Below are 25,219 nucleotides of genomic sequence, written 5' to 3' on the forward strand. Positions count from 1 at the left end.
CTTTCTTTAGTGTACTAACTCAGCCTGCTTTTTATGCCTTCCCTCTTTACGTGATATGTTTGATGGTTATGTGTTTTTTGATGCCCTGAACGTGTTTTATTTTCGATGCAATGTGCTTTTGTTTTAAATATGTCACAGACATAACATATAATGTACCGTTGTGTGATTGTGGGTTTTTGTGCACAATGTAGTTGCTGTAGGGGGCGGGGACCTCCGTCAAGCCTCTATAGGCTTTTTGTCCCCGCTCCCCACATCCTTGATGTGAAATAAACCTGATTGATTGATTGATTAAGCTTCTGTGATGCGAAAGATGAGGGGGGGGGGTTACACCAACACCCTAACTCAAGTGCACCTCATATGCTAGTTACAAGCTACAAACAGTAACGCTTAACTGATTGCATGATGAAAGATGTTTTTGGAGTGGCGCTAAGAACATGTTGCGCTTTGCATTTCCGTACAGAAGAAGCCGAGTAAGTATTTGGACTACTCAAATTGTTCGTTGCGATGACGAGGTTAAAGAGTGATGCATCTACGAGATGGATAGATTGTACGACAACACAAGACCAAAATATCCTGTATTCAAATTCATTTTGCGTTTTCTATAGCGTACTCTCCTATCTACCATAAAAGAACTATCTACCCGCATCTCTTTAAAATAGCTCACCAAAAAAAAAAGAGATTGAGCGAAGGAAATACCACAAATGTAGTTATTTTCGTTGCAGTGCTACTAGCGTTGCATAAAATTGCTTTTAGCGTATTTTTTACATCAGCGCACTGACAAAATTTACGCATTAAGTCTGTGCTGGCAGTAGCATCTAGCGCGTTCTGGAATAAATCAGAAAATTTGGTATCTTATGGCCGACATCCCTCGCATGTGCTAGCGGCCCTGGTCAGCTCATTTGGCAGAGTGACTGCACCTGTCATGCGGTCGTCTTGGGTTCGAACCCCAGAACACGAAGAATTTTTCCGTTAACTGCAAAGTTTCTGTGGAATCTGTAGAGGATTCTTTGTTATCCGTGTTAAAGAGCTTGCTAGGTACTAGCGAATAATTACACCCCCGAAAAAAAAAAACATCCACTCCGCCTAGGTCAATTACCGTAAATTTTGCACCAGAATTTAGTAAAACAGCACTGTGAAACGAGCATCATCTGAAGGGATAAGCACTTGACCGGCATGTGCCTGCAGGGAAAGGAAGCGGGCCAGGACCATCCTGGCTACCTGTGTCATCATCGGCGTCCTCGTTCTGATTGCGACAGCTGCGATTGCCATTGCATTTAGCGGTGAGTTTTTCAACTTACCTGTTACTCATAGCAATTAAGCAACAGTTCTTCGAAGGATTGCTGTAATAGAAAGTATACTGACCCTCAATGCATCCCATGTGTAGTGAAACGGAATAAAAATATCAAAGAACAAAATAGCAAGATGAAAAATGGAATAAAGAAGTGGTAAGTGACGCTGAAACTTTGGCCCAATAAAAAATAGCTTCTCCGAACGCTGGGTAAGCTCTAGTTCAGAGCAGCGATGACAGCACTTAAAAAAAAAGGACATGGAGATAGAAAGTGTCCCGCACCGATAAGATAAGGTTTGAAGGAGTGATAATATTCTAGATCAGGCCGTGGCGTACTGAGTAGTAGATTGGTTACTTTGACCGTTAAAGATTTAAGGCTTTTGGCTTATATTTGTGTATGTTAAGAGGCAGCTTGTCCTCAAAATGTGCTACAGGTTGCGTCGATTTCAGTCTATCAATCTAATTTAGCGCTGTTAGTGCACAAATGATGCTGTGGCATCAATTTGTAATTAAAATTTAGTAATGATACAGTGGTATCGTTTTAATAATCATGCAGAGAAAACTAGTTACCCTACTAATATCTCCTTGTGCATCTCCAACGCCATTGGGATATTAATAATAAACACGTGACCCTGTGATCCATCTAGTACAAATGCGCCCATTGTTTCGCCAAACGAGGGAGGGGTGGGGGGGTGAGGGAGTGGTTGTTTTCGGTCACTGAGGCCGTGGCTTAGTCTGTTACATTCTTTTGGAGCTCAATAATATATAATTATAATTGGTTTTTTGGGGGGAAAGGAAATGGCGCAGTATCTGTCTCATATATCGTTGGACACCTGAACCGCACCGTAAGGGATGGGTAAAGGAGGGAGTGAAAGAAGAAAGGAAGAGAGGTGCCGTAGTGGAGGGCTCCGGAATAATTTCGACCACCTGGGGATCTTTAACGTGCACTGACATCGCACAGCACACGGGCGCCTTGGCGTTTTTCCTCCATAAAAACGCAGCCGCCGCGGTCGGGTTCGAACCCGGGAACTCCGGATCAGTAGTGGAGCGCCCTAACCACTGAGCCACCGCGGCGGGGAGCTCAATAACGCAGTAGAAAGATCTCCGCAGGTCAGGAAAGGAGCAAGAAAGTCAGAAGTCGCTCAGCTCGGGATGTACAAATGTTTTTCCTATAAAAAGATTGATAACCTTCACAGGAGAAACTGAGATATGAGAAAAATTGATTTTGAGGAAAAACGCTAAGGCGCCCGTGTGCTGTGCGATGTCAGTGCACGTTATAGATCCCCAGGTGGTCGCGATTATTCCGGAGCCCTCCACTGCGGCACCTCTTTCTTCCTTTCTTCTTTCACTCCATCCTTTATCCCTTCCCATACAACGCGGTTCAGATGTCCAACGATATATGAGACAGATACCCCGCGATTTCCTTTCCCCAAAAAACCAATTATATATAATTTTTCTTATCTGTCTCAATGACAACTAGCAAAACTTGATGCTTTGGCGAATGCTGTAAAAATCAAACACCTTTTGTGCTTTTCTCGACATGCAAAAGGATACGGGCATAGTAAAACTTGCGTTGCCGGCCCAGACCTCTCGGTTGTGCGACGTGTATTTTACAAAGACTGCACGTTGCCTAAATGATAATCTGTGTGAAAGGCATGTAGGTATCTTTAATCTCTCAAAGTTTGTTTCATGAGCGAGTGCCACTCTTTGAGAACTTGCATGCTTAAACGAGTCAAAGGTTAACTTTAAGAAGAATGAAGTTGCGAAGATTGCCATATTGCGTAGCGCCCATAGTGTGCCTTGTTGCAGTCTTATAAAAATTACGGTCTCCGTGTGCCGCTTAATGTTTGTGTGCTTATTTGTTGGGGCTCCTCAGCATAAAGATCGTGCTCGCCGTTGCTCACGAAAAAAGTTTTCCTCAGGAAAGTTTAATTGTGAGTCTGGTGTTGTTCTGTGTTCAATAACCTCTGTCCCGCCCTGTAGCAAATTTTCGCAGCTTCAAATTGAGTAACCACCTGGAGAATAATTGCCGCAGGCTTTACACCTGCAGTGGGCTGCGTCTATAAGTCGCGGCTTTATTTGTAAACAATACTGCGTGCCTTGTGAGCCATGACATGCCATAAGTTTATTAAACTTCAGCCACTATTTCTTAGGGGGCTGTATAACGTCGACGTCGGATGAGAATTAAACATATGGTGCGGGTGCGGGCGTAAATCAACAAAGCACCTGTAAACTTACAAGCGCGATGACAATTCCCTTCTTTATGAGTGGATTCTGTGCCCAACCGCATGAAATCCTATCAGCGTGTTCGAATAACTTCTCCAATTTACTTTTAAGCAACGAATTAAAAGCGTTACTAGGCGCTGTATCTCAACAGGCACAACTGAAATAGCTGTCTTGCAAATTATTCAATCTTTATGTCGATTTTTGTGTTTTGACCGACTTCTTTGCCCCTCCCTCTATCAGGCGGCGACCAGGACGAAGAACCGTCGGACATGGCGGAGGACGATGCAGTCGCAAAGCCGCCGGTGAGTTGCTGTCTTTTTTGTTCAGAAGGCCCAGTTCTAAGAGGAGTACACCTGCAATAGAATTCTCGGCCCTACCTTATAAAGAAGACTATACAATCGATACTTTTTTCTGTTTGTTATTACTCGCCGCAAGATGTCTTGCATGGACACCCTGGAAAAAAACTGAAGTTGGCCCGAGCCGACATACTGCCGCGTTTCCGTGAGAAAAACGCTGGAAAAGGTCACATATGAAATCTCTCGAAAGACTCCTATGTGCTAGACTGCTAGGTGATAGACTGCACTGCCATTAGGTTTATAACGGTGACTACGCGGTTGTTTTGAGTCTCGATGTTACTTGGATCGAAGTGCAGCGAAAATATAAAACCTGGTTGCTGTAGAAAGAATCGAACCTTTTGCTGCCATTAAAACATTCACATACGCTCAAAGAGCTCCAGAATTTTTTTTCGTATGAGAGCTGGAAGAAAATGACTTTAGCGCCCTTTAATCACGGCAGTGCTCTTCGTATGTAGATGGCTGATATGAAAATCTGCAGGAGTTATTACATATACAATATAAAGTGGTGTTCGTCGTTTGAAGTCAGAAAGTGAAGTGAACCGCATGCTATGAGGGCCAAGAATACGTGGTCGGTGTTAGTCGGCCGCTGCCGCATGTCAGACAAATCTCGCCGGCTTGATAGCGCTCGGCAAAACCACTTGCGTCCTGTGAAGCTCAGCTTTCAGTGTGCATAGTACTCATCTCAGAGAGCACATAAAAATAAATATTTTGTAAACGTGTGGTATCAGCAGAGAAGAGCTATTTTCTGTGCGTAAATTAGAACTGAATATGAAACCGCACGGTCTAATTTACTTTGTCTACGCCTATGCACGAAACCGCAAGAGTGGTGGCCCAGTCGTGATCACTCGTGAACCAGCAGCGCCGGTCCCAACCAACCCAAGGACGAGGCCGACACGCAGGACGAGTGAGTTCGGCAGGCCTAAGAAGGTCGATCATTGAAGCCGGTATTGCCGGTGTAGCGTACTTTGCGTCACCAGTAATTTGAGGAAGTGGTCACCTAGCACCGCTAAGCCTTGCTGCCAAGCCGCTTCAATTGAACAAATAGCTTTCCTTTTGTTTAACTCGTAACTGATTAGAAACTGTGTTCCTTCGCATGACTGACGTTGTGATCTCTCGCCGGACATCAAAGGCAGAGGCGTATTACCCAAGCAGCAAAAGTAATTGGCCCAATATTGGAAAGCCATGGTTTAACACTGGCCCTTTGTAGGGCCAGCGTTTGCCAATACATTTCCAATATGGGCCTGATTACCTGAGCTGCTCGTGTTTAAAGCCCATTTAGGTGATACTAGCACTTTCACCGAATAATTAAGGTCGAATAGCGTTTTTATACCGGCTTCAAAAAATGAATTAGGCTTTTTTTTATTCATTGCTGTGTTTGTCGGAAGAAACTAAAATTTTCCTCAGGATACACTTTCAGAGCATCGATATTCCACCTCGCGTCGTAGGGCTCTAGGGTAATGCGTCCACTTGCATGCCAGCAAAGTGCCGCAGCGTACACGCTAAACACTAAAACGCCTATATCGGAGCATGAAAGGGGGTGTACTAGAAGACAGCTTGCTGCCTTTGTACTATTTTATGTTTAGTGTGTAGTAGTCTAATGCTACAACGCAGAGCTAAATATGTTCTCAGATCGAACTTTCGCCTGCACCGCTTTATTTTTCTGCAGCAAGAAACACCTTGTCACTTTCTTGTCATGCGTAATGTGCACGTAAAATCAGCAGCCTACACATCTCTTGAGAATTCTGTTTAATGGTCTTCAAAATCGCTATATCTGTGCCACGCATCTAGCACGGTTCTCGATAGCTTAGAGTGATCCGCACTTCAAATATTTCCTGTACCAAACTGTGAGGAGTTAGTAATTTGCAATAGGGGAAGTAAAGTGCATGCGACAGTGCTGAACCTTTGAAATTGGAAAAAACTGTTTAACAAATGAAAATATACTCGCCGGTCGTAGGTTTTTCAGTATTACGTTTTACGTATCACGTGTGCAAGCGGCTTTGATTGCATAGAAAAATAATTTCTGAGGAATTTTTGTCCAAAAAAATTAATTTGAGTCTGTAAGGTGACAACCGTATTACTAGCATCGGTGAGGACGATTACAATTTTTTTTCGGCATACACGACAGTGGCCGTTAAAAAGTATGCAGAGCAGTATTAAATCGAGCACATTAATCACTGCTGTACCAATGGCCACATAGGCAAGAAAGGAGTTTCGTATGGATCCCATGTTCACCGCTTGTCTCCTGCATGAGCTGCATCGAATTTAGTGAGATTTCGAAAGACAATTTAGCGCGCAGCTTTGACTGCCAAATGATAATATTGCTTGAGGCGTATGTCGCAATGCCAGGCTGCCTACACGGTAGTCAATCTTGTATTCACCAGTTGGCCTGGTGTAAGGAACGAGGAAAAATCTTATTGTTCAGCCTCCGCTTATTAGGTGGCTGGAGTATGCTAGAGATGGCCGGGATGATGGGCTTATTTTTGCCACTTCATATGAGATTAATTTGATGTGCAGGCTGAACTGTCGCTATCACAGCGTAATGCTTAAAGGTATGTCAGAGCCGTGTCATATATTTAGAAAGCAAGATGTTATAACTGTTCCTTACTGTACGGCGCAAAGGCATCGCGAAATTCAGCTTTCCTAATAATACTCCCATGCCTCCTGAGCGTGCCAGATGTTATGGCCAGGAACCGACCTCAGAGTATCACACCTGAGAAACAATTGCCCGGAAGCGATACAGCACCAAAGAAAAACCTGAACCTACACATATCCACTCGCAAACCGTATCGTAGTGGCATTCACTTCATCGTGAGAAGGACCCAATTATATTTGATGCGGGCGCTGGATAATATCTCATCTTATCATCTCATTTCCGGAACCCCGTTCTTACCTACCTTATTTAAACCTACCTGCCTTATTACCGACCATATTCCCAAGATTAATTTCAGCCATCTATCAGTTATTTCAAAGAGCTGCTGTGAAGCAAGAATTGTTATAAATGACCAAGGTCAGTACATAAAGCTGTTTAGGTGGCTGTCGCCCTTCGGCAGTTTTGAACACGTTGTTTCATCGGAATCATATTCTACTTTTATGGCAGTGCACAACACACCCCAGAACCCGGATCTGTCTAGATATGACGTCATTGCGGAGGCGGTATTTTGATTTGGTGGTACAATGTTGCTAACTATGGTGCAGTTCATATTGTGAAAGCGAAGGAATGCAACCGATTACAGCTACCAAAAGTTAGAGTTTGGCAGTGCTAAATCACAAGTTGTACATTATTGGACCAGGTCCGGACGGGCAGTCTAAGGCTATGCACGGCATGTTCGCTGCGTAATGCGATCACTTGTTGCTGTATAAAAACCACTATAATGTTTGCATTAGCCTTACATCTACAGCGCGTCACAGGGAGTGCATTAACTTAGCATTATCATCGCTTATGGCGTACATCCTAGCCGTGATAACTCACCGCTATGCAGACACGGTGCTACCGGTGAAGACGCTTATTGGCTTGAGCCCATGCTTTCACAAGCTAGCGTTATAGAAGATAACACTTTTTTCTTGGTTTTTCACCATGAAAATATCTCTAACACGCATTAAGTGAAACTGCAAAGCTGAAAATATATCCACTTTGACTGAGGAATAACATCTTGGGCAATAATTGGCTGCGTCTGGGCACCTGCAGGTGCACTGATTGGTGTACGTGGATGATTTTTTTCCTTTAGTAATTTAATGCCCAACATTATAGCTTTCCTTACTTCTTCTGCCTAATTTAAGGAAAGGTTTGAGGGGTTCATTGCAGTTCAGGAACGGTTTTTTTAGGTAAACTAAAAGCGAAAGCAGTGTTTCGCTTTTTGTCTTTATTTTATACCAAATCAAATAATAAACTTCGTACAGCAAGTAAACGATGGCGGTCGCAATTGAAGCCTTTACTAGTGTCAATTCTCGACCAAATTTAATGAATTCTTGGTCAAAGACACGTACTGTAGTTGTGTGTATAGAGGTTTATTCCATTTAGGTGGCAACGTCGGATGCTCAGGACGCCTATGAATAGGAATTTATTCTCATGGTAATCATGTATTTCGGTGTAAATGTTGTAGGCTCACGACGCCTCCAATTGAAACCGCGCGTGCAGCCCCGAGTACAGCGTCCACTACGACGCCTACTACCACCACGAGCACGAGAACAACGACAAGAACGACTACGACAAAGACAACGACAACAAGAACAACAACGACTACGACAACGACGACGACGACCACGACAACAACAACAACGACTACAAAGAAGCCCAAGACGCCACCGCCACTTCTGTGCTCAGTGGGGTTCATTGCATCGGCGCTGCACGTGGTGTACCCTCCGGACGGGGCCTGTGACATCTTGATCTACACGCACGTGAGAGTGGACAACGGCCATATCATCGCCGTGGACACAGCGATCACATTTGAATCATTCAAGAACGAATGCAATCCTTACACGGCGACTAAATGTGGCCTCTCCTTCGATGTCCGGTAAGTCTGTGCAAGAGGAAAACTCTGCACTCCACTCAGTAGTCTTACATTCTCGAGCGTTTACTAGAGAGCTTAAGGGGGCACCAACATTTCTTCCGGCAGTTCCCTTTATTTAGGAAGAGTGGTGGGTCCACCGTGAACAGTTTACTGAGTTCATGCGAAATCATGACTTAGGGTGGTTGGCGCACGATGCATAGAAATATCATGTGGTGTTTGGCTTTTAGCTTCCCAAAGGAATACGATAGATGATGGGAGGGAGGCCTTTGTGAAAGCCTCTGCGCTGACATCCCACAGTACATGGGCGTTGAAATAAAAAAAACTGCTTAAAAAAAAAGGCAGGTGCGGACTTGAGCAGCCGCACGAGTCTCTTTTGTTGCTTTCTGTCTTGTTTTGCACAGCTTATCATTTAACGCCCCTGCAGCTATGTTCTTGTTCTCTGCTGCAGAGATTAGCTGCAGCACAAATAACGTGGCTGGAACAAGGCAGCAGAATGTTACGGGCAGTAAGAAATGTGAACGAAATTAAACCTAGCCGTGCCCCCCCCCCCCTCCCCCCCGAGAAGCAGTGATACACCTGCCGCCTAGGTCACATGAACTTATGATGTCATCCCACCCTTCCCACTGCGGCAGATGGAAATGAGCTCACTGCATTGTGACAAAACGCCCCATTGTGGCGATCGGCAGTTAAATTTATGATTTGTCGCGAGGTTGCTCGGGAAGACGAACCTTTGTCTCAAGCCCAAGCGGTGGTAAAACCTAGGCGACACAGTAGTAATTGCGCAGAAGGGATGTATAATGCTATCGCAGCTTGCTCTTAAAGGGGCTCTGAAACACCTTCGTAGTAGAGTACATAAAGTCGCCTAACTACAACCCACTCTCGTCATGAACACCTGAAGGAATTTATACACTTCTACACGAAGCACAGAACCCACAATCGCCTGCGAAAGTTTACGACTCCTTTCCGGCAACATTTTCATGTTCGCGCCCTCCTCCGTCGCACGCTTCTGCTTAATTCTGTTCAAAGATGGTTATAGGTTAGATTCCTTAAGGCGCCAAGCAGCTGCCATGGCCGCGGCCAGTCAATAGTGTCGCTTCGGCAGGTCAGGAAGATCCCCCCCCCCCCCCCCTCACGAATATCCCGCGGCGATGGGGCCGGCGGAGGAGAGCCGACCTTTGAGCATACAAAAAGTGCCTAAAGCAGAGGGAAAGGTGCGAAGACAATGCTATTCAATTTTTAACAGCAGATAATCAACTTCTACATAACGCGTCATACTCTCAAGGCAATGCTTCAGTTCCTTCAATTTTTCTATAGCTATTGGTGAACGGTAGATATTGTTGAAGGACGCGATAGAAAAGTTTATCATAATTACTTAAAGCGTCCAGATGATTTCGAAAGAAGAGACAGATCTCGCAGGAAGGGTGCGCAGCCTGAAAAGTACCGGATGTAGTCATGGGGTAGAACTGGCCTCCATTTGGTGTGAATAACGCGCTACACACTAACAAAACGACAACTGGAAGAACGGAGAACACAGGACAAGCGCGTTATTCGCACCAAATGTACAACCAACTAGCCCACATTGCTGCCTTGCTGGTCCCCATATTGGGTGCACCGATGAGGGCAGGTGTCAGGGTATGAGCAGCGCTCTGCGCCAGTTTTTCAATCATGCACTGAAAAAAACTCCGGTGGTTCACAATTTTAGAGGCAACTGGATTTGAAATGAATTCCAGCACAGTATTAATCGCAACCTTGCAGCTGGCATGGTCTCTCTGTTTTTTGATACCTAAACTCGGGCGGCCGCCGACATTACATAAGGCCTAAAGTTCGTCACGAATCGTGTTAAGGAGCGTCTTCATAGCCGTTCATAAGTCGAAAACTTCAAACCTGGCCCAGAACTGTCCTAAAAGTAACTTTTGAAACCCACACAAGTGTGCGGTGTCAGTGCACGTTAAAGATCCATAGGTGATCGAAATTATTCCTGAACCCTCCACTACAGCACCTCTTCCTTCCTTTCTTCTTTCACTCCCTCCTTTATGCCTTCCCTTACGGCGCAGTTCAGGTGTCCAACGATATATGAGACAGATACTGCGCCATTTCCTCTCCCCCCAAAGAAAAACAATATTCATAGAAGTGAAAGTAACCATAATATGAGAGGATCGCACTCAATGAATTACGCTGAACGCCGGTGTCGACTAAGGCGCTGTGCCGTTGAATATACTGCGGTAGTGTCCTGTTGTGATTTCGAGCGCAGAGCCTGTGCCGCCTTGAGTAGACAGCTGCGGGAAAGTAGACCTGACATGACAAAGCGAATTTATACAGAAGATACTATTTTTGTTGGGTGAACTACAAATTCTCACATGAATTTTGGGTGTTCAGTGGGTATCTTTGGTTGCAACTAGTACGCTATCTTATCTAATAAATAATATTAATAATAATTGGTTTTGGGGAAAAGGAAATGGCGCAGTATCTGTGTCATATAGGTACCGGCGGACATCTGAACCGCGCCGTAAGGGAAGAGATAAAGGAGGGAGTTAAAGAAGAAAGGAAGAAAGAGGTGCCGTAGTGGAGGGCTCCGGAATAATTTCGACCACCTGGGGATCTCCAACGTGCACTGACATCGCACATTAAAGATCCCCAGGTGGTCGAAATTATTGCGGAGCATATCTATCTGGTATCATATCTTCTTATTCCAGTATCATATCTAAGAAACAATAATCTTGCTAATCTGGTCATACAGAAGGGAGGGCATAGCTGAAACGCGGAAAAAATGTTTAGCAGGCGGTGCAAACAAGAACGAATTCCAGATATGTTCTCTCGCTATATAAGCGTGGGCTTTGACTAAGAAATTAAGTATATCTAATATTAAGCGCATGAATGTGTGCCTGAGGTATGACACTTTAAGGCATGCGTCCAAAAAAGCAAGTAACCGGTCGCATATAGAGTGCGTGGAATTTGACATTATGAATTACCAGCTTCGTTGAAATGCCAAGGCTAGTGCTTCACCAAGATGTGCAGAAGGTGGCGGGAGATTCAGAGTTTAGAGACGCGGTAAAAAGCAGAAATTATGCCTATTATGTGCAGGTATCTAAGCAATGACATGTTCTCAAAGACACAAACGCGTGACATCATGACAAGCTGGAAGCGTGCAGGGATTATCGACCATTACGCCATCATGAACATCATCCAAGAGAAAGAAGTCGTCGGAACGTACACGCAGGCAGCCGGCGGAACCATCAAGGTAAGGCGGTATTTTATTAAATAATGTCGATCGTGGCGGATGTGGAATGTGTTTGTCTACAATGGTAAACGTTCTCACGGCTTTCCAGTCGGGTATATGGCATAGTTGGTGACCACAGGTACCTTTGCATTATTGGCATCGAAAGACTGTTCTTTCAATTAAATTCATGCATTATTAAATGTTATAAAAGAAAATACGACATGTGTGGCCCTTAGAGGCCTGAGCAAGATAATGCTTGGAAAAGACAGTGTTCATCATCATCATCATTTATTATCCCTTAAGGGCCCTGGGTTGGGCCTTTCATAAGGGGGGGGGGGGGTAACAAGTACAGCATTTACGTGGTCATATAATTATACATGGAACCACGGTTATTGAATGTTAAAAACCAAAATAAAAGACGAAGAGGACACCCATGCGATTGATTTACGCATATGTTTACAAATCGATACAACGGTTTACATAATGAAAACAGGTTTGTAAAAACGGGAGGTCGAAAAGGAATGATACCCAACAATTCTGGAGTAAGCATTTTTGAACGAGAAAAAGTTTCTGATCGCAAATATTTTATATCTTGTAAAAGTTTACCATAAAAATCAATATATCCGCAGATATCTCGTCAGCAGGCTTGCATTTTTCGCTATTAACGTCTTCTATATCATCAGAAGCATTCCCAATTGTTTTTATTGCAGTGTTGACTGCTAAATGTGAGCGATGAAAGGTGTTTAAAGAAATATGTGCAGCATGTCAGAATAATAGACCATTACCTCCATTATTTCCCTAAGAGTACCTTAAAAGTTTCCAATATTCAAAATTTTCGGGCAGGATTGTTGGACGTGGAACGTTGTATTACTTACTATGCGTTGTTTACCACTGTAAACGCCCCCAGGGCGGTACGATTCCTGAATTCTTGGACATTAAATTTAATTGTCAGGAACTAAGATATGTTGTAAGGCATGTTTGTCGAAGTAGCCAATGTAATGGTCCATTCACCCGATACGTTGAAAAAGTTTTTTGCATCGCTCGCATCGCATAGCAAAATCTGACACAGAAAAGCAACCAGGAGCGTTTTTGTCAATAAAAAAAACTAATAAAAACACAACTTTGCCGAGCGGAGGTCTACGTATGTGTTGATTGTTTTAGTGACATTTTACAATATATGAAGAAAGTGTGCTCATAAACCATTTTTTGTTGAAAAATGACTTTGTTCGTAATATCTGGGTATGGCGTCACTTTAATTAAAGCGGCGTGAATAATACTGAAGTAAGCACCGAAGACTAATTTATAGGTGGTCACCCCAAAGCGTCCGCTAGGAAGCGCTATTCGTGCAAACAATAAAAAAAATGCAGCCTAAGGATACAAGTTTTTTAGCGTCAGAACTCGAGAAAGGTAAGTATTGGGGCAAATGTTCAGATATGAAACTAAATATTGAAACTATATTAGATCACCGCTAAATCGGCAACAGCTGCTAGTTGCAGGGAAAAGAGATAGTTCCGAAATCATTAAGTGACACCAAAGTAAAGCATTTTTGGCTCTACATAAATAGCTGTACTTTCCACGAATACTTATCAGAATATTTCTTCCAGAGAATACTAAGACTTCGATCGTTCAGTGTACCCAACTTAACACAGTTAACAACGTAACAAAAAGGTGAAAACATCCAAATAATAGCCCCCTGGTATCTGGAATGGTTGGTACCGCCCAACCGTGCTTACCATCCTGAATGCGAAGCCTATCTGCTATGTCAGGTTACTTAGAAAACATACGTCTTTCAATGAGCGAAGAATACTATCTGAATAAATCTTTTACATGATGAAATTGCTCGCAAAAAATAAAGGGGCACTGAGGAGAAATTGAAGTTGGCTTGTATCGATAGAATAGCAGCTCCTGATTACAAAAACGCCACTTTTACTGAAAACAAAGCTCTTTTAATGTAGAAAAAAGGAAGAACCAACATACAGGTATCGCCGCCACAGGCCAATCTCGCAAGTACAAGCGTGATGACTTCCTAGGACAAAAGGCGCCACCTTGGAGGATTTTTCCTTACTTCATGGAAGCCACGAATCTCTGAGGCTGGCAAAAGAAGATTGCATCGCACCGCTAGCCGTCAAAAATCACGGAGTCTGCGTTTACGACACGTTGCACGTCACCCTGTTCTGTGACGTCATAAGGGTTGCCGTGACGTCATAAGAGTTCCCTTAGTTTGAATCAGAGCGGCGGGAAAAACTTTTCCACTTTTGAATCCAAATTTCTTTGAAATAAATGCATCTTTCGCGCCAGGACAAGCGGCAACAAAGGCATGAAATGCCGAACTATCAGATTTTGCTAACAAAAAAAATTATAAGAGTTCTCCTCAGTGTCCCTTTAATAGGTTTTCGTACTAAAGTATCTTCTTACTAACCATATATCCTCGGGTGCTTGTTTTGATTTAAACCTCCATAAAGCTCTTTTGAGTTTTTAAGAATCGGACGCGAGCATAGCATTTTGACCCAACATCATCTTTCAAGAAAGGGCAGCGCTACTGTCTGCTAATTATAAGAATGCTACTGAGGGAGAGCGCAACTTCGAACAATAAACAGCGGAGAGCAAATCGCGGCTTAAAAAAATCGAACGAAGTGCTTTGCTCTGACAAAATCATTCTGAAAATATTTAGGAGGATCTGGTTGGTTTCACTGTGTGGCTCACATGTCCAGCATCCTGGGGCAAAAATATTGAAAATTAGAAAGTTTTAAGACACTGCTATGAAAACACTGAAGTTAATGGTTCATTCTTCTCATCTGTAGCAAAATATTGCTTTTAAAGTGTTTTCACTGATCGCATCGAAAAACGCTTTAGTCCAGAATTGCTGGGTATGTAAAAAAAGATCAACAAAAATGTTGTGTAGCGAGTTAGGTATTCTTCCTGCGCATGTAGAGTTGTCAAATTGTTTCTGCTGCTTCTTCTCTTACGCACCAACTGGGGAGAGCTGTATACTCACAAAAAGCGGGTTGCGTTTCCAGAGCCTTCGAAGTTTCCTTGGAAATGACAGAAGGGAAGGAAAAATTATCATTGGAATTGGCTATTGGGATTACCCTGACGGCGCAGATTCCATATCCTACCTTGCCGAGAACACAGCCACGTGAGTATGGCGCAGGAGAAATGTTTGTGCGCATATGCGGGGAACCGCGCTTTGAGAACTAGAGAGTTAAAGCGTGCGAAGAATTGTGGATTGTCTTTTTCTCGTTCAAAATTTGACACGTTTCTTGTCTACCATTTTCCCATGGGCTACGACACCATCACCAATTTAAGTCGCTACTGCTTAACCAACTATTGCATATTTAGGTTTTCTAAAGGGATTCTGTCAGCATATGACCTGAAAGGAACGAGGCCCGTTTTTGTGAACAAAACTTCCGAGCCGCGTTGAATGCGAGCTTCACCTCAATACTAACTGCCAAAGATGAGATTTTACAGTTATGAGGTTTGGGCAAAGCATCTTGAAAATCATGTTCTTCAATTAAAGCAATGTTATATCTCCGAATCCCTTCTAAACGAATCCCTCCGCATATTAAAGTTCACATTTTTGCCTATGGTTCTCTGAGGACTGTAAGCGCTTTTCTTATGTGTGAACAAAAGTTTTTTTTACTAGAGTGTTTTTGTGGCTCCGCATCCGAAGACATTCTCTTCTGCTGATCTACTCATATGTTTCCTTTTATCCTTGAGCAGACCGGATGTAGACATCCTGGTGATAATCACCAGCATGCTGCAGATGACCAAGGCAGGGGCCTGCACCGCTTTGCCGGCGAACGCATGGAAGAGCAAGTCCAACATAATACTTTCCATGGTGAGCTCAACCAGCAAAGTCCCAAACTGTGAAGACCACATCCTGGCGCTGCAGAGCATTGAGCACAACGCACGCATGCATTTGTCCTTGTATCTAAGTAGTCTGTGTTTCAGCGAACGCTGTGAACTATTCCCAAAGACTGTGCGTTAAAAAGAGAAAGAAAAGTCATACGGAAACGCGCCCTTTTGTGGCGAGGCATAGTAATTTATAAGAATAAAATTGGCTAGATTCTGCTTAACTCAGTAATGAAGTTTATCAGCACAGTCAACTGAACACAGCGCATGGTGTTCGCAAGAAGTTACGGGAGAACGCAACGACGTTATCTGATGAGCAGTTGAAGTGCCTGCGGCCGCCATTTATACGCTTCTTTTCTATACTGTCACTGCTATACTATCACACAGTATCATTGCATGAACCTGAGAAACAAGATAGTCATCGGCAAATACGTGGCAACCGCTGCTCAAACGACAAACTAACGTAGCGTGGTGTGTAAAAACCTGTGTCTACTATTCGCAGGAAAAGGCACTGCCATTGGCCCAAGAGAGCTTCGGGGTGGAAGGGCTCACCGTGGCCTTCTCCTTTCAAATGGGAGTGCTGGTATACTACATGAATCAGCGCTACGACGCTGCTGCCACGGGCATATACAAGGAGTGCAAGTCAAAGCAGGTTTCGGACTACACACAGGCAAGTTACCTCCGTCGACTATTTTGCGGGAGCGCCCCTACTATCTCGCTACCTACAAGCTCCCTCGGCTCATATACTTGAGCCTGCAGCTCGAGCAACTAACGGTTATCCAACAAGCCAGCGTGAGCAGGCTGATCGTAACTGAAAGTTGCATGGGAGAGTTTTCATTAAACACATGTTGTGTCGAGTTTTCATGAAACGCATGTTGTGACGAAGATCTTTTTGGGCCCAGGAAGCAAAGGTAATTTGCCCAACATTGGAACCGTATTGGCAAAGGCCGGCCCTACAAAGGACCAGGATGGAACCATCCTGTTGCAATATTGGGCTGATTACCTGTGCTGCTTATAATAAATAATAATTGTTTTTTTGGGGAAAGGAAATGGCGCAGTATCTGTCTCATATATCTTTGGACACCTGAACCGCGCCGTAAGGGAAGGGATAAAGGAGGGAGTGAAAGAAGAAAGGAATAATAGGTGCCGTAATGGAGGGCTCCGGCATAATTTATACCACCTGGGGATTTTCTTGGGGGGTTATGCTTAGCTGTTAACCGTCGCGAAGGCTTTATGGGGTTCGTACCTAGCTTCAAACAATTGCAACGTGAGTGCAGATTGGCTGCCTTGCAAGGCTTTTTCGAATTTTAAGGACATCAGTGCAGCTGAAATCTGTTCCTAGCGCTCGCGAAAGGACCTTGACATCAAGAGAGAGAGTGCTGCCAAGGTTTAAGCCATGACTGTCCGAGGAGGAAAATTTAGTAGCTACTAGTGGCCGAGTCGCATTCTGCCATCGAAAGAACAGTAAGTTGGGTCCAACGGAGGGTTTTTTTTCAGAACAAAAACAGTGACCTGAAGATGACCCCTTCGCTGGCTGCCTCCTATATCTTAAAACTTCCCTGAGTATGCGAAGTTCGCTGGTCACTCAATGTTTTTACTATCGAGGTACGACCGTCTATTAAGCATTTATTTTTTATGGAAAATGCTATTACTTTTTCTTATAACATTGACTACGCAATCTAAACCTAAATAAACATCGATTTCATTGATTAATATAAAAAGAGATGTGAAGGGGAAAAATTATGGCAAGTCCATATGATGTTTTGGATAAAGTAGAATGGAAGCAGTCATTTCAAAATATATGAAAGATTTTCATCTTTATGGAGTTTTATAAACCTCAATTTCATGGAGCAACTGAAAGCTTCAATGTCTTTAGGTAATGAATGTGTTAAGTGACAAGGAAAAATGTTTCTCCATTAGACCCTAGGCATTTATTCAGGTATAAGGAGAGGTTCTTACTAGAAACTTTTAAAAGGAATGCGCTAGCTTCCGCATGGCACACAAGACGCAATGGTCAACATTTAAATAATGGTTGTGCAGCTGTAATACGCAAATAAATGGTAAAATGGAATGCAATAAATAACATATAATGCAATAGAACCGAGACCTGGTAGTCTCTTTCACATGAGGCTATGAAGTTGTAAATCCTCAGCGTTTAGAAAGTCTTCAGGTATGAAACGCTAAGAAAGACAAGTTTTTTGGAAGAGTACTCATGTACAAGGTCCCATCGTGAGGTCCCATTAAAGACCACGTGTTCCATTAAGCTATAATTCTACTTAACATTTTTTGTGAATAAATTCTCTTACTAGAAGGGTTAAATGCCCACATTGTAACCTTGTTCTTGCTTAGATTCCCGTAGACTATAAATTTCAAATTGCGTTACGTTCACTTCTCACAAAGCTGCGCCGAACACCTCTCACTGCTGAGCTAAAGATTGTTAGTTAAAGTTTAGAAGGACAAAAAGAAAAGTTTTTGTCCTACCGAAAACAAAAATCACCGCATGCGGCCCTGTATGTGTGGAAGTCACATATGTTCTTGTCCAGCTCTTTTTCACATTAAGGTGCATCGATGCAGTTTAAGGAAACTAGATCAAGGCACCCAACTTGACATTAACAACGGCCCCCATCTGTTGTCCAGCTGCCGCGAACACCGCGTAAATTAATGGCGATATTATATCTTGTACTATTTAGGTGTGACCTTAACCAATAAGCATACGGGATGTTTTCTTTTAATAATAATAATTGGCTTTTGAGGAAAGGAAATGGCGCAGTATCTGTCTCATATATCTTTGGACACCTGAACCGCGCCGTAAGGGAAGGAATAAAGGAGGGAGTGAAAGAAGAAAGGAACAAATAGGTCCGTAGTGGAGGGCTCCGGAATAATTTCGACCACCTGGGGATCTTTAACGTGCACTGACATCGCACCGCACACGGGCGCCTTAGCGTTTTTCCTCCATAAAAACGCAACCGCCGCGGTCGGGTTCGAACCCGGGAACTCCGGATCAGTAGTCGAGCGCCCTAACCACTGAGCCACCGCGGCGGGGGATGTTTTCTTTTCTTCTTCCCTTTTTTACGACATGTGCTGTTGAGCAATAGGAGATTAATACTGTAAATATTTTGCCGCTTAAAGACAGCTTCAGCCGTCGCCGTTCGATCACATCTGACGTGGCAGTGGTGGTAATACAGGACGTCTCACGTCCGCCACTGTGGACAAGCGTGGCGCTGTTGAACACACTCAAGGTTCGCTTACACTGCACTTAAATACTCCGGAAAGGAGAACTTAGGACAGTCGTCGTATTTAGTCTGTTGATTGAGCATCGGAGGTCTAATTCGGGTGTCGTGCATTGGCTACCCACCGGCATCATGTGCTTGTTATTGCTTGTGCTTTCCAATCAGTTATCTTTAAACCGTAAAATACAGCCAATATTAACCTCCCATTGCTGAAGAGCACACATAAACACGAAAAAAGAAACATCCCCTATGATGCTTAATTTCAGCGACTGCTCGCTTCCGTCATGCATGTCATAACGAGACCATCTTTTCCATGCCTTTGTTTGGAAAATCAATGATATATACCTAAAAATATAAATTTCGCAGTTATTTTGAATTTTCAGCACCAGAGGACACCTGGTGGCATTGTGCGAAATAGAAGCTTCCATCCAGGTTTGCTGCAGCTGGGCAAACTTGGGAACGTGTCCAGATGGACGCGCTCTTAGTAGAAAAAACAGCCCCAAAATAAGCTTAGTTTAAAATTAAGCAAATTATAGAGTTCTTACACTCAACGAAGCCTGGTCTTTAAACCTTTACTAGCCTCAGTATTCGACGAACTCCAATCCTGAGCGTCAGATGATGAAGAAGCTTTGTCCGCTTGTCATTTACTTTAATCCGCACGAGATAGTTTTAATTCGTACAAGTGGTGTCTACGCAGCTATTTTAGACATCCATGTGGAATAAAGACGGGTAAGGTACCCTCTTTGCCAAAAATAACTAGGCTGCTCGGTTTGCTTGTGCAGTTGTATAGCGGAACACTTATCGCACCCTGCAAGCTATAAATCACGGTGAAGTAAGCATAACCCTTTTCAGCACCTTCCAATACCTTTTGGCTTTTACGGAAGCCGTCGAGGCTCCAATACATGAGGGAGAAGCAAACCATGCAGGCCGGTTACTTTTGACAAAAAGTTATTATACGTATTTTGATGTGAACAAAGTTGTGGTAGAAATCGAAGTAAGAAACGTCTGCGTTTACCTCCTTCCTGAAAGAAAGGTTGTATATTCGTTTTGTATAGAAGCTAGAAAAACAGTTCTATCGACGGCTACAAAGCTACAAACCGTTGTTAGTCGTAGTAACACAGTAATCACAGCATGGGAAGAACGCAGGACAAAGACGAGACGAAACAAGCGCTAACATTAGAAAACAGCGGATTTATCGCAGACAAGGAGCATATGTACGCAACTGCTACAGCCGACACAAAGATGAAAAACATAACAAATGTGTCACATGCCGTCATGCCATGGAATCGAGCTCTCTCCTTGATAATGCCACAGGTGGCCTGCTGACGAATTCATCTCTAGTCCGTGCTATCTCACACAGCTCCTTAATTTCTCTGGTTAAGTTGTTATGGTGCCGATACAAAATGACAGTCTTATCGAACAGGGGATAGCAAGATGGTTTCTCATCACATTTCGTCTCTGAAAGTATGAAAGTTAAAAGTCATAGTTTATTCAGACAACGTATGACAGTTGCCTAGGGCGTCGACCAAAAGACAAATGGATGCCTGAAAAAGAGTCTGCGCCATTCTTGCTCGCATTCGAGAGACCGAGTCATTCAGTGCATAAAACAAGCACTAAACAATATGGAAATACAGTGGTTGATTAACATTGAAACTGGAGTTATTTCATATTGAACATTTAAGTACAACTGGACAAGTACTCTGAGAACCAACAGAATAAAAAATGAGAAGAGTGGTTATGCCTGGAGTGACCACAGATATATAGTGATGCTATTTTGAAAGCTATCAAAGGCTTAATTTCCTGAATAATGTTTACAGCAGGATGGGATCATTTAAAAAACTGGAAATTCTGTAGAACCCGCCGCAGTGGGCCAGTGGTTAGGGCGCTCGGCTACTGATCCGGAGTTTCCGGGTTCGAACCCGACCGCGGCGGCTGCGTATTTATGGAGGAAAAACGCTAAGGCGCCCGTGTGCTCTGCGATGCCAGTGCACGTTAAAGATCCCCATGTGGTCGAAATTATTCCTCAGCCCTCCAGTACGGCACCTCCTTCTTTCTTTCTTCTTTCACTCTCCCGTTTATGTCTTCCCTTACGGCGCGGTTCAGGTGTCCAACGATATATGAGACAGATACTGCGCCATTTCCTTTTCCCAAATACGAATTGTTAATATTAATAAATTCGGTAGCTAAGTTTCAGTGTGCCGTTGTTGGTACGTATTTTTTCCTTATAACATATGTGCCGTGTATTGTAGGTGTGTGTTTTCGTAACATACTGATGACAAAAAGCGGTAGGATCGGAATGCATTTGTACGAAAGTAGCTAACGCTATCTTTTTGCTTGTAACATTCCATAATATAAGCAATTGGTGTTTTCTAAACAATGGGATATGTGGCTAAGGTAAGGTGCATTATCTATTATTCGCAAAAAATTCTTGCGTAATAACTATGTGTTCTATGCTTCTTTTAGGTGCTGTGCCCCAGACAAGAATACAATAGTGGAAACTCGAATGTACTAGTGTGTAGTAAAGTTGCTTCTTTAGCCTGGTAGGCAAAAGGTCCTTTATTTTATACATGATACCAATGGACCTAGAGATACCAATGCGAACTTTTTCAATGTGAGAGGACCAGTCTAGATGTTCGTGAAATATGACACCAAAAAATTTATGTGATAGTGTACGTTCGATATATTCATCGCGAAATTCGATAAGTATTTCTTGTTTGATACTCTTGTTACAAGCACGGAATATATTGCACTTAGTTTGTTTAGTGTTTAACTCTAGCTCATTACCGTGGAGCCACGTGGACAAATTTTTCAGCTATACATTGGTTTGTACTTGGAGGACTTCTAGATCTTGTCCGCAGTAGAATACATTGGTGTCATCAGCGAAGAGCATTATTTCTGGTGTAGAGGGCACGTTAATTGTATCAATACCAGCGCTCGTCCCGTCTCGTCTTTGTTCTGCGTCCTTCCCGAGTTATTATTACTGTGTTACAATGAATTACCAACCTGACAAAGCCTATTCCATTGATATCATTAGTCTTTATTTCTTTTTGGATGTTATTTGCGATGGCAACAGAAGACCGATCATGGAAAAAAAAGCGGCGTCCTGTGGCGTTCTTCATTAGACTTGCGGTCTAAAATCAGAGTGACATCACAGATGACGCCATCATCTGAAAAAAATGGAGATGCAGGGTGTTAATCCTTTTCCTGACATTCCTCTATCTACGCGGATAACTACAAGCTTGATGCATTTTTTATTTCAAATGCGCATAAAAGTAAGCACTCAAAAACTAGAAATAATTCGTTTGCTGCAATGAATGTATCTAAACCTTCCTACAGGCGTGCGATGGAATAGAGGAACTTCTGAACAGCGAGAGGATCGCGGTTGGCCAGAACGACGCGGACTCGGAAAAGCAGATCTCAAAAGCCATTCTGTTCTCCTACGACACGCCGCGGTTCATGAAGGAGAAGGTGAGAAAATTCTTGTTGCCACAAAATAAAACCGCACATGACATTTTCTTCACCTTTCGACACAGAAGGAATCGGTTGAATAGTTATGCTTTTGTTTGCTTTATTCTTGAGACGCGCTTTTGTTACAACTGACTTGATCCTGATTTTAAAAAAAAATATCAAGGGTCAGGAACCAAAAAAGTTGATTCAAAGCTTGCGAGAATTTTCCCATCACGATGACTGCCAGTACGTCAGCAATCGAAATGCCAAGCAGTTTTTTTTTAATTTACTTTTCGAAACAGTAATCACACGTGACTTCGGGCCGTCTTTGGCCAGCTAGCTGTTATAAAAATGGTCTGTAGAAAGTCTTTAGACTTCTTATAGGCTCTTTTGCCTTTCTATTGATATTTTTGTCTATTCGTTCGTAGTCTATAGACGGTCTATAGACAAAAGTCTGCTAAAAGTTTATGACCATAAATCTATAGATTATCTATAGACTGTCTAAAGGATTTGTATTGCCTATAGACTGTTCTGTAGGGTTTCTATATAAAGAGTCTACAGACTTTATAGAAAGTCTGTGTATAATCTATAGATGGTCTCAAGAAATGTTCGTAAGGAGTGACTTACTTTTCTCGACCTCATTTCTTAGCCACCCCCGGGAATAGCCATTTACCGTTCTTGTCGGTGAAACTAACTTCCTTAGCGCTGCCCTCTGTCCACCCGTGATATTTTTGCAGTTGACATCAATTCGTAGGAGCAAAGCTAAAATTATAAAATTTTGTAAAAGGCACATCAGTACCGTTCCTAAGTACCAGATCCAGTGAAATCAGCAAATGACCAGGACAGCAAGCGCAGGAGTGCCGCTGCTCGACTAAATCCTTTCCCGCAGTTAATCATTTGTATATGTCTTATTGAAAGCCGAGAAAATCCAGTTCCATTGGTGGCTACAGAGTTACAAGCAGCTTGACTGTTTGTCTTTAGTTCTTTTTGGATTTTAATTGCTGTAGTAATAGAAGCCCCATCGAGGAAAAAAGCGGCTTCCAGTGGCTTTTTTCATTGGCTTATTAGTCAAACCAGAATGACGTCACAGATGACGTCATCATCTGAAAAAGGCGAGAAAATAGATGACGTGGCAATATTCGTTTATAAGTACGTGGCGTTACGAAAAACAAAAAAGATTCTAATGCTATTGTATGCTTGACACGTGAGAGTAATATTTGTTCCTGAAGTTTGTGCCTCCATCTCATTGCTGTCAGTTCATGCTGCGTCTTTGTATTTTATGAGGGCACTCCGAGATAGTGATCCTATCGGAGTAAATCGCACACGTCCTCTCCGCTTTGTTTCCCGCCTAGTTGGTCTCGTCTTAGAGCTCATTGTGGAGAAATTCATTATTGTGCAAACTGAGCTAGAGTTTGCCTTTACTTAACAGCAGTCACCACTTTGTGCAGGCGAAGCTCGTCATGCGGTCGAGAGGGATCCGGACTAACTTCACCTGGTTCTTGTTCAACGTGCACCTTTCGGACACCTCAATGCACTGCTTGCCTCGTGGTCCGTTTGAACGGCTGATAGGATTCAGGGAGTTCTTCCACGAAGAATGGAGGCGCCTTAACCCATGAGAAAGAAACTTCGGCCATCTAGGGCGGGTCGACATCAGCGTGTGCTTTCCCAGACATTTCTGATGCGAGCGGTGGCATGCCTGAAAAAAGAAATGGGCTGAAAAGAAGCAGAAGAAATATGCAGCTCTAGGCTTGGTTGATTCGGTCAATATCGTGAGGTGCCAGGATTGAGAAACAACTTACCTGCAATATTTTAAATGCGTGATATGTAGAACCATGCACAGCTGCTCTTTTGTGCTCAAGATGCTGAGGTAATGCAGAGTTATGATAGGTCTAAGGGCGTCGTTATCGATCCTTGGAAAACAGTTGTCTCCTGATGCATTTAGACAGTGAAGGAAATGTCGCGCTGTATATCTTCTTTTTCTCTTAGAGTCACCGCAGCGTCGAAATTAATGGTCGACAGAGCTTAATGGTCGAAAACACGGCTTAGAATAATGCGAGGTACCTGAGCAGCCCAGACCGCACACAGGAGCCTACCACCACAGATAACTGCAGTGGTAGATTGTGCTCGGGCTGGCTAGTTTGCTTTTCGGGAACGGCAGCATGTCGCAAAGCATTTTTAGCGGCATGTTATTCCACCTCACGGAACGAGACCTGCCTAAGCTAAAACAGGGCCATCGTGTATTAGGTCCCGCAAGGAACGGCTATGGTGCCTTAGCATTGCTGATCATGATTGGCGAGCATGCGAAGTCACTTGTGGGAAACACTAGAGCCTTAATTTTCAAGGTTGCCTAACCAGAAAAGCTAAATGCGACACGTCGCATTGTTGATATGCGAAGAGTGCGCTATAAGAATCGCCAAGCAGTGGTTTCGGATCTGAGCTTTCGAACAAATCGCCTTGCGCCATAAATTCTCTATTGCGTGCCCCTCAGCTTAGCTTGTGTCGAGCTGAAAGTTAGTAGAAACACTAAGGATAGCAGGAAGACCTAAATCTAGATTGCACGGAGCTACAAAATGTACTGCGGCTGCAAACGGATCCATTGAGATTTTTTGTGTGTGTGTGGGAATGTGTAAGGCTGTGTCACACTTACAGGGAAGCTGAGAGCGGCGCCCTGCTGCGCTTTGTGAACCGCTGCTGAAGATAGCCGGCTAGATTGGGCGGCAGCATGAGCATGGACGGAATTAGGCCGTGCGCATGCGCTTTTGTTGTTGATTGCACCCGACTGTCGTCGGCAGCGCTTTGCGAAGCGCAGCGGCCATGCGTTCCCAGTTTCCCTGTTAAGTATGAAGCAGCGTGTACAGTCGTCCACAGACCTGTCTAGTGCGCTCAAACTCTGTGCAGTCTGCGCTCCGCAGCGCGCAGAGCGACGTCTAGCGCCGGCGCCTGGTTCGCGATTGTGCATGTCTGATGCTCAGACGACGCTCAAAAATGCACAATCTCGATCCAAGCGCTGCCGCTAGACGTCAGTCTAGGCTCAGCGGAGTGCAGACGGCACGAAATTTGAGCGCTCTAGACAGGTCTGTGGACGACTGTGCATA

General features: G+C 43.6%; 1 protein-coding gene across 1 annotated transcript; it reads left to right on the plus strand.

Annotated features, from left to right (window-relative positions):
- The first annotated feature begins 1,188 nt into the window (after positions 1-1,188).
- On the plus strand, positions 1,189-23,851 carry LOC144135373 (uncharacterized). Its single transcript, XM_077668046.1, has 10 exons — positions 1,189-1,280; positions 3,755-3,816; positions 4,693-4,774; positions 8,006-8,381; positions 11,460-11,616; positions 14,613-14,731; positions 15,316-15,433; positions 15,950-16,117; positions 22,014-22,145; positions 23,573-23,851. Exons 2-10 carry the CDS (start codon positions 3,784-3,786, stop codon positions 23,738-23,740), a joined length of 1,353 nt encoding a protein of 450 aa, XP_077524172.1. The 5' UTR covers positions 1,189-1,280; positions 3,755-3,783; the 3' UTR covers positions 23,741-23,851.
- Positions 23,852-25,219: the final 1,368 nt, after the last annotated feature.

This window comes from Amblyomma americanum, chromosome 5, assembly GCF_052857255.1.
Source record: "Amblyomma americanum isolate KBUSLIRL-KWMA chromosome 5, ASM5285725v1, whole genome shotgun sequence".
NCBI classification, from domain to species: Eukaryota; Metazoa; Arthropoda; class Arachnida; order Ixodida; family Ixodidae; genus Amblyomma; species Amblyomma americanum.